Here is a 9,132-nt window from a genome sequence, read left to right on the forward strand (position 1 = left end):
AATCATTCTATAGGTTTTGGATGATCGAGCTGAAGTGACAATCGATTGAGGATCAGATCAATCGATTAAGAGGTATTTTCTAGCCCAAAAAGAAATCCTAGAAAAAGGGGTTTTGTGGAGTTTCTTTGGTGCCGGTTCTTGTGAAGTGTTGCTGCATTTCCAACCGATCAAGAGACATTTTCAAGTAACAATATAGAAAGCTAAGCAATATTTCATTATTATAAAATCATTTTTGATTTTCTTTGTATTTGCTTTTTCTTTTCTTATTTTTTCCTTGAGCACAAGGTTGTATGAGCCTTCTCCACCTCCGGAAAGTTTCCAAGAATGAGGCATTCATAGTGGAGTTATGAGTGTAAGGAGTAGACATTTAGATTAATCACATCAAGGAGAAAGATATCAAGTAAAATCTAAATGTTAACATTATAGAATATCTTTGTTTTAGGTTTATGCTGCAACATTTAAAATTGAAGTGAACGAAGCTATTCATCCCCTCTAATTCATACATGTCCTAATAGTACTTCTAATTAGAGACCAACAAGATTACCTAGATGATCAATAGTGTACTTTTTGTAAACATATGCTAGAGATGCATTTATTCTTTGCATGCCCACTTATCGCAGAATGGAGAAGGATCAAGGTTTGGCTTCACATGGGATAGAAGATGTCTACCTATCGGCAGACGCTTCAAGTCTATGAGTGGTAATATAGAGGTGGATGACCATTGATGAAGGCTAGACATCTTGTTTTGTCTTTTTTGATCCACTTGTATGGAGAGCAAGTAATAACAGTTTCTTCGATGAAGGTTATGCGGATTGTGAAGGGATTTATAAGAGTAGGCAAATTTACATATATATAGGGCATTAGAAGTATATTCAGATATAGAATGACTTATAATTTCTTATTATTATGTACTCTTATATTTATAATTTATATATGGTCTACTTGAGAAATGATATCCTAAGAATTTTACTATGTATATCCCATAAGCACCTAATTTTTTTCAATTTAAATTTTTTTTTATGTTATAATTTAACCCTTAAATCCTAAAAGTAAACCCATAAATAACATAATGGTAAACCAAAATTAATAGATAAATAAAATACACATGTCTGCATGGAACATCGTAGCATGAAATTAATATATTTTTACTCATCCAAAACAAATAAATACAAGTGATCTAACCTTCTAGTTAAAATTAAAGTCACTCTAGGATATAGCTGAGTTAATTATCATATAAATTTATAAAATTGAGCAAGAATTGAATCCCGATAAAGATCGAGAAATTACTCTTTCATCTGATAGTTAATTTCAGTTTCCTTATTAACTCCCTTCTAACGGTATAAGATAGTCGTGAGGGCAGTCGGATTGACGAATTTCATTTTTACATAGAATAGTTAAAAATTAAAGTTTCAAATTTGTATATTGAAACTCTTCCAAAAGATTGTATCTCTATTACTTTAATCATAAATAAAGAATAATCTGAATATCATATGCAAGTATCTCGTGGTTAAAAATTAATAATAATAATAAAAAAAAAAGGCTGAAATTGTATTTAACACGAATTTTATGCCTTTTTTGTTATTTGGAAAGGACGAGGGGTGGTTGGACAAATTTGACAAGGTCTAAAGTATAAATTGAATTAATCAACTCAAAGAAAGTCCTCATTTGTCTCTTGTGAAATTTATCAACAAATAAATTCAGAAAATTAGAAAGTATTAAAATGAAAAATTGATCTCAGTTTAAAGGACAATTTATCAAATAACTCCCCTGTTTTTTATTTTTATCAAAACAACCGTTTTTTTAAAGTTGAATTACAGTTAAATACAAATTAAAACTAGGGGCGTATTCAGATAATTCCTCCGTTCTACAAACCGCGCTAAGCGCCGCGCCGCGCCGCGTCCGACACGATCTGACTCGGCGCGAGTCAACTCGTGATTTATCTGTTCTACGACTCGGTCTGCCGTGCCGATTCCGTCCCATCTAGTGCCGCCGAGCTTTGACGGAACCGCTTCAAACCAGCGAGCCGATGATAACGACGCCGACGCGCGCTCCCTGACGCACCCTCCTCCTCCTCTATTTATACCCTCCTTTTCCTCCGCCTCATCTCCATTCTTTCATCTTCTCATCAGCCATTTCCTTGAGAAGGATTAAGGAAGAAGACGTAGAAGAAGAAGATGGTGACGTTGGTTTCTCGACAGGGAAGGCAACTCCAGCGATACAGCAAGAACGGCAGCCGCCTCGTCGTCGGGTAAAATAAAATAAAAAATAATAAAAATCGAATTTTTATTCTTCTCGAGTCTTCAATGTGCAGATCGACCACTTTCTTCCTATTCCATGCCTCAATCGGTTTGGGCATATCCTGCAGGTGCATTCCTTACAAATTTAATCCCGGCGAAGAGGCCGATAAATCGATGGAGGTCCTCGTCGTCAGCTCGCCGAAAGGCAATGGCTTGCTCTTCCCCAAGGTTCGCCTTCGAGCTGCAGTTAATTATCTACTTGATCAGTAAAAGCTAGAGTCTGAATTGGGCCTTCATTGAATTCCATGGTTTCTCAGGGTGGTTGGGAGACCGACGAGACGATTAAAGAAGCAGCTTCGAGGGAGGCAATGGAGGAAGCAGGAGTGCAAGGCCACATTGAGGTCGACTTCAATTCCTGTAAGATCGTTCATATCTTCTTGCAGAATCATCTAGCTAACAGGTCTCTTCCCCTTTTTTTTGCAGAGGAAACTTGGGAAATGGAAGTACAAGAGCAGAACCTACGATTCTTACTATGAAGGCACCATGTTCCCTCTCCATGTCACGCAGGAGCTCGGAGACTGGCCGGAGATGCACACGAGAGAGCGCAAATGGGTGAGTGAACTACCGACTACATGATTAAACCAGTTTGGATTTGGTTTTCTGATTTCTGAATTGAAAGAAACAAAAAAAACGTGAATTTGATGTTTTCAGGTGACGGTGGCTGAAGCGAAAGAAGGGTGCCAGCATCCGTGGATGAAAGAAGCACTGGAGAGACTGGTGGAGAGACTCTACAGCAGCTCGAGCTGCAGCAGCAGCGGCGGCGGCGGCGGCGAAGCAACTCCAGCTTCTTAGGATTCTGATTAAAACTTTCCAATCAATTTTACTTCGATCATTCTTTAATTTCTTTAGCCTAATGATGATGTGAGGATCACACTGTGCTCTCCACTATAAAAAGGGCTTTAGACTGATCAAAATGAACAAGTTATTGGCTTTGCTACGAATCAGTGAGTTCTTCGTGCAGTTTAATTCCTTTCCTCCACTTTGCCATGTGGTTGGGTAGCTATCGGAATCCCAGTATCCACCACTAACACTTTCTGCATCTTCTTTGGCATGCAACGCAAAGTAGCAACTTTTGCATGGATAAAATTGGGCACTTCAGTGAGTGTATTATTATTTATAATAATAAAAAAAAGTTGGTAATCCTCACCTATGTCTCTTTACTTGGGTGGAAGGAATTTATTCCTAAGAAAATAAGGATTCGAGCCTCCTATCTTGCAATGTTGTACCTAAGATTTTGATGGTCTAAATAAAAAATGGCCCTCTTACAACGTAAAATCATCCGCACTTTAAAATATAGTCCTCCTTATAAAGTGCGATCAAAATTTTCTAGTGAGCCTATAAAATTTACAATAAAATAAAGAGTTAATTACATGAATATTTTAAAATATAATAAAATAAATAAATATTACTGGTAATCATTTAATATAATATTTCTTATTTATGTTTTACACTAAGAAAAATGCAGCATTAGAGACGGAATATTCCGTCTCTATTCCGTCGCTAAATTAAATTAGCGACAGAATCATTACGTCGATACGAGTTTTATCATCGATACGAGTTTTGTTACTGACTGTATTTAGAGACAAAATTTAATATTCCGTCTCTATTTAGAGACGGAATATATATTATGTCTCTAAATTTAGAGACGGAATATATATTCCGTCTCTAAAATTTTAGCGACGGAAATTTAATCATCAATCGCTACCTATAGAATCCCGTCTCTAATTAGATTAAAATTCTGTCTCTAATTAGAGACGGAATTTTAATGTTCCGTCGCAAGATATCGACATTTCAGGCAATTTCAAGGTACTCAGCGACGGAAAATTAAAGTTTCGTCGCTAGTTATCGTAATAATAGTAATTTCCGAGGAGAAATTAGAGACAGAATATTAAAATTCCGTCTACAGTCGCCCTTGTTTACATTTCATATCAATTTAAACCATCACATATGATGGTTTTCAAACAACATAATACATACACAATTAGACAATGACAATACAAAATAATATGTGAATGTAAATATCGAACCAAATATCCAATCCAAGCACAATACACAAATACATTACTATAACATCTCCAATAACAATAATCCAAGCACAAAATTAAAACTAAATATTCAATCAAAAAACAAAGATAGATATCCAAACATCTCTAACCATAAACACCTGATTGTATAGTACTACAACATCTAAAATTTAAAAACACAATACAACACCTTGTAGTAAAGAAAATCCAATCCTAAGCTAGTGAGTAGTAATCAATCCTGCAAAAATGTTAATACGATAGATTATTCATAAAACATTGAACAAACTAATACACAATTATGAGTAACATATTAAATTTAATATTATGAATTTATTTTACATACCTGAATGCTAGTTTGGATATATGATGATGGTATTGTATAGATATTAACGTTCCTGAAAAGATATAATACAATGTCAGACATAGTTTCATGAAACAAAAAAAATTAGTGAAAAAAAAATAAAAAGTTAAACATCAAGATACCTATGGCAATCTACGGATCAGGAGAATTATTAGGATTTGAGTCTCCTAAGAGGCAAAACGATGCGGCGTTGTACTCATTTGATCCAAGAAGGCCTGCATATCCCACCCAATTTGCTCAAGATCCAATCGGGATTGCCGCTCAACTCGAAATTCTGCCTCCAAGCTCGAGAGTCGGGTTTTCAAATATAAATTTTCTTTCTTTAAGGCGTCTACTCTAGCAGATGATTCGGATGCACTTGATGATGTGCTGGGATGACCCCTGGCCCTAGGAGTCATCGTCTGATCATATACAACTCTCGCCTGAGCCCCAAGACCACATAGGGTGGAGGTCTTTTTCCTTCCACCAACCACATCATAATAAATTCCATTTATCTAGTCAGTGGATAAAGTCTGTTCCTCAGCTCCCTCTAAACCAGGCTGAGACGCCTGTACATGTAACCCTAGCAGCAATTTCTTGCTATTTACATTAGAAAAAGTATTGTCAGATATTTACTAAAATGATAGATAATCATTGTTAATAGTTAAATATATTCAAGTGTAGATTCTTACGTCTAATGCCGATCTATAAAGTTGTCATCTTTTGACTTATGTGTCTTGGTAAATATCTTCCAACAAATAGGAGGTCGCTGTAGATTATGTTCCTGAATATTAAAGAATATAAATATTTCTATCGGTATGTTCTAGATACAAAACTCTTATAGAATTTTAAAATTGAAAACTCACCAAGTCTAATTAGCTATAAAAGTATAATAGATATTATTATCGTTTTTAAACCTACAACATTTAAAATAAAATATGGAGTTAAATAACATTTAATATTAAAGATAAATATTGCCAATAATCATTTGAATATAACATGTATTGGTGTTTTAGTTGTAAAAATATCAATTAAGCTTATATAATCAAGATCTTCAATTACTTTTTTTTTCAATAGACAATATCATAAATTCATTTAATTTTTCTTTAAACATAGCTTCAATTTTCATTTCTCCTGTTATTTGATTAGTTCCCATCATGGTCTTATCAAATTCAAAGTCTCCATACTATTGAAAAGTAAAAAAAATAAGTCCTTTTAATTGTTTAATTACAATATTCTATATTTTCACTAGGAAAAAAATTTATTCACATAGTATTAATTGCGTTCCATAACTTATACTACATTATCACAAGTAAGAATTTAAAATTTTTAAATTCATATATTATCAATGATTCAATTTCACTTTTTATTTTGGATTTTTACTAGTTTGTACTAAATCAAGTGAAATATCTCTAATTTTTTATATTTTTGTATGGTTTCACGCTTTCAACCTAACTTTCCGAGTTAATTTCGGCTCTATTATTTTAAAATTTTATTTATTTTTTTAAAAAAGCGTAATTATTTCAATTTAATCTCAGTTTTTAAATTCAAACTCTAATTAAATGGATTAAACATAGCAATGATTGATGATATGCCAAAAAATCACCAACTACTGATGTGAGTATTAATTCTGTGCCTAAAAACATTGATAACTGATGAATTAATCAATTTTTTATCGATTTATTTTTTTAGATTTTCGTAACAAAATTAGATCAATCTATTTTGTCTAAAAAATTTTAATTTATTCAAATTAAATTTAATAGGTTTATCAATCCCTTTTAAATTTGATTACTAAGTCATAAACAAACATGCTTATCAACATTACTCTGATAAGGATATAAAAAGAATTGGGCCATCAACTATGTTAAAGTACTGCTCTCTCATAGTTTGTTTACAGATTGGGCTTTTACTGGACTTGATTGGAGATCTATGAATGGCTAATTTTTTTTTTATTTGTAAAAAAAATTGATTATTTATCTTGGCATTTCTAATCCAATTAAACAGCCTAATTGAAAAGCAATCAATCAGAATAACAAACTTATTAATCATCCAAATCGACAACTTACCATAGCCTGATATCAATCAAGCATTCCAACTTTACAATAACGAAAGAAAAAGAAAAAAAAAACAGAAGCAAAAGTAGAACTTCAATGGACGCTGAAGAAATCAAATGATAATCAATGTTTCTGGCCAGAAGAGAGAAATCATCCTCTTTCCTCATCCTCGGAAGCCCGTGATCAGAAGCATGCATCCAAAAGGCAGCAACAGCACAGAGCAGCCAGGCTGCAAAAAACAATCACACGAGCTTTGTATCAGCGAAGAGAACGGCTGTAACTTAGCGGATTCGGATCCGCACAGCCCGAACCCATAACCCACACAGCGGGGCTTATCGTGCGCCGTCGCGCCGGCACAATACCACCACCACCACCTTCTGTTTTTTTTGGGGGTTCAGATAGCAAATGCTATAGTGCGCCGCCGCGGAGCAGCGCATAATAAATAGAACTTGCTATCGTGCGCCTCTCGACTAGATCGAGGTGGAGTAGGGGAGAGGGAAAGAGAGAGAGAGAAAAAAAAGAGTAGGAGGTTGTGATTCGAGTTGTTACCATCCTTCCATGAACGAAGACCCGCTTCTCTGCTGCTGCTGGGGCGGCGGCTGCCCGTAGTTAGGCGGGTACCCAGCCGGAGGGTAACCCTGCGAAGGCGGGTACCCAGCCTGAGGATAACCCTGCGGAGGCGAATAACCGGCCGGAGGATAGCCAGGCGGTGGGTAGGCATCCTTTTCGTACCCTAGAGAAACACGATCATCGAATCTTAAAGAAGAAGAAGAAAAGAGGGGGAAAAAAATTATTGTCCCGATCGTTGCGGGGAACTCCGGCGATGACTCACCCTGGGGAGGAGGAACTCCGATCGGCGGTTGCTGCTGGTTGTAGTAACTCATCCTCTTTGCGAATCAAGGTCTCCGGCGAGGCTCAGCGGCCAGGCGATATCGAAGCGATCGAGCAATAGGTGGCCGTTTAAATAGAAGAAAAGAACGTGGCTAACCTTCCATGGGAGGTTCCATCATAGGATCCCCTCAAACGATTGCCTCCTTCTTCAGTCTTAAATTGCCAATCTAAACTGTCAATTCTGTAGGACCCGTTGATCCTAGCGGTACAAGCACTAAGATCACTAGCCAATTCCGAAAGCCACTCGGAGAGGATCCCAAGTCTTCGTTTACGCGCTTTGAAATTACGCGTTTAGACGTCGTGAAGCGTGTCCGATAAAAGGGCGTTTGACTTAGCCATGAAGAAATAGGAATGGACGGTCCTGATACGAAGAGAGGGTGGGGTTTGATGAAGTCCTGGATAAATCCGAGGTATAATTTTTATATATTTAAAAAATTAATATTTAAAATATTTATTCTATTTGTACAGATGTGTTACGCTGAACGCCACGTGGGGCCCACCACTCTTGCCACGTCGGCCGTCCCTCTCGTGCGCACACAAAGGGCCGGGCTTAACATAACCCCTCCTATTTGAAATTCGAATAAGTTAAGCATTTATTATTATTTTTTAATTCAGGTATGAAACTCAATCCTATTTTTTAATACTAATTTTATAGACGGATAAATCGATCGCCAGCTAAATTTTCCAAAAGTACTCTTAACGGATAAGTTAGATAGTTTAATATCACGAGTGATAAAATATCGGGATCGGATCATTTGGTTCAGTTTGGTTCTTTTACCCTGATCTCCTTCTAGAACAGGACAAGAGAATTAATGGAAGATAATGGTGAGATCAAATTCTCTAGTCTATAATTTTTTGGATTAGAAGGGGCCTTATTCATTGATTGATTAGATGGGCTAAACTCAATAGGGATCCTTTGGTTCGTAAATTGTGGACTAGAGGATGATCCACTGTATAGGAACCCTTGATTTGGATGAACCTCACCTTTAAATAGGTGGAGTCCATCTAAATCAATGGTCTAAAAAAATGGACCATTCTCAGGTCCGTAATTTGCGAACCATCCGTGCTCGGCTGGACCCCATGTGTTAAACTGATAGGGTCCAGACCACCTAACCAATGAATGGGCAAGGGATCAGGATAGGTCCAGGAATCTTGGACCAGAGGATTCCTATCCGATAATGACGAGAGGAGATCCTCTGGATTATTTTTTGTGGTCCAGAGAATGCTCCCTTTGCATGTATTGGTGGGGATGTATGATCTCCACCTATTATAGGTGGGGACCATACATCCCTATCAATACATGTAAAGATAGCATTCTCTGGACTGGACCACAAAAACGGTCCAGAGGATTCAGCTTGGACAATGACCCCTATCTATTAACAGACGGAGGGTCATTATCCTTCATTAATGCAAAGGCTAGATTAAAGATTGATCCAGTCTTTACGAACTAGAGGATCCGATCCCTAAAATATCAATGTAGTCTAGTATCATAATAATATTTTTTAGACGGTAAGATGATTAGAATA

At 36.4% G+C, this 9,132-nt stretch overlaps 2 protein-coding genes across 2 annotated transcripts; one reads left to right on the forward strand and one right to left on the reverse strand.

Annotated features, from left to right (window-relative positions):
- The first annotated feature begins 2,019 nt into the window (after nucleotides 1-2,019).
- Nucleotides 2,020-3,234, forward strand: LOC121973475 (nudix hydrolase 17, mitochondrial-like). Its single transcript, XM_042524896.1, has 5 exons — nucleotides 2,020-2,248; nucleotides 2,366-2,465; nucleotides 2,555-2,638; nucleotides 2,721-2,849; nucleotides 2,949-3,234. Exons 1-5 carry the CDS (start codon nucleotides 2,175-2,177, stop codon nucleotides 3,087-3,089), a joined length of 528 nt encoding a protein of 175 aa, XP_042380830.1. The 5' UTR covers nucleotides 2,020-2,174; the 3' UTR covers nucleotides 3,090-3,234.
- Nucleotides 3,235-6,670: 3,436 nt separating this feature from the next.
- LOC121973476 (cysteine-rich and transmembrane domain-containing protein WIH2-like) lies at nucleotides 6,671-7,705 on the reverse strand. Its single transcript, XM_042524897.1, has 3 exons — nucleotides 7,548-7,705; nucleotides 7,265-7,448; nucleotides 6,671-6,944 (listed from the first exon to the last, which is right to left on the reverse strand). Exons 1-3 carry the CDS (start codon nucleotides 7,597-7,599, stop codon nucleotides 6,899-6,901), a joined length of 282 nt encoding a protein of 93 aa, XP_042380831.1. The 5' UTR covers nucleotides 7,600-7,705; the 3' UTR covers nucleotides 6,671-6,898.
- Nucleotides 7,706-9,132: the final 1,427 nt, after the last annotated feature.

The sequence above is a fragment of the Zingiber officinale genome, chromosome 4A, assembly GCF_018446385.1.
Source record: "Zingiber officinale cultivar Zhangliang chromosome 4A, Zo_v1.1, whole genome shotgun sequence".
Taxonomy (NCBI): domain Eukaryota; kingdom Viridiplantae; phylum Streptophyta; class Magnoliopsida; order Zingiberales; family Zingiberaceae; genus Zingiber; species Zingiber officinale.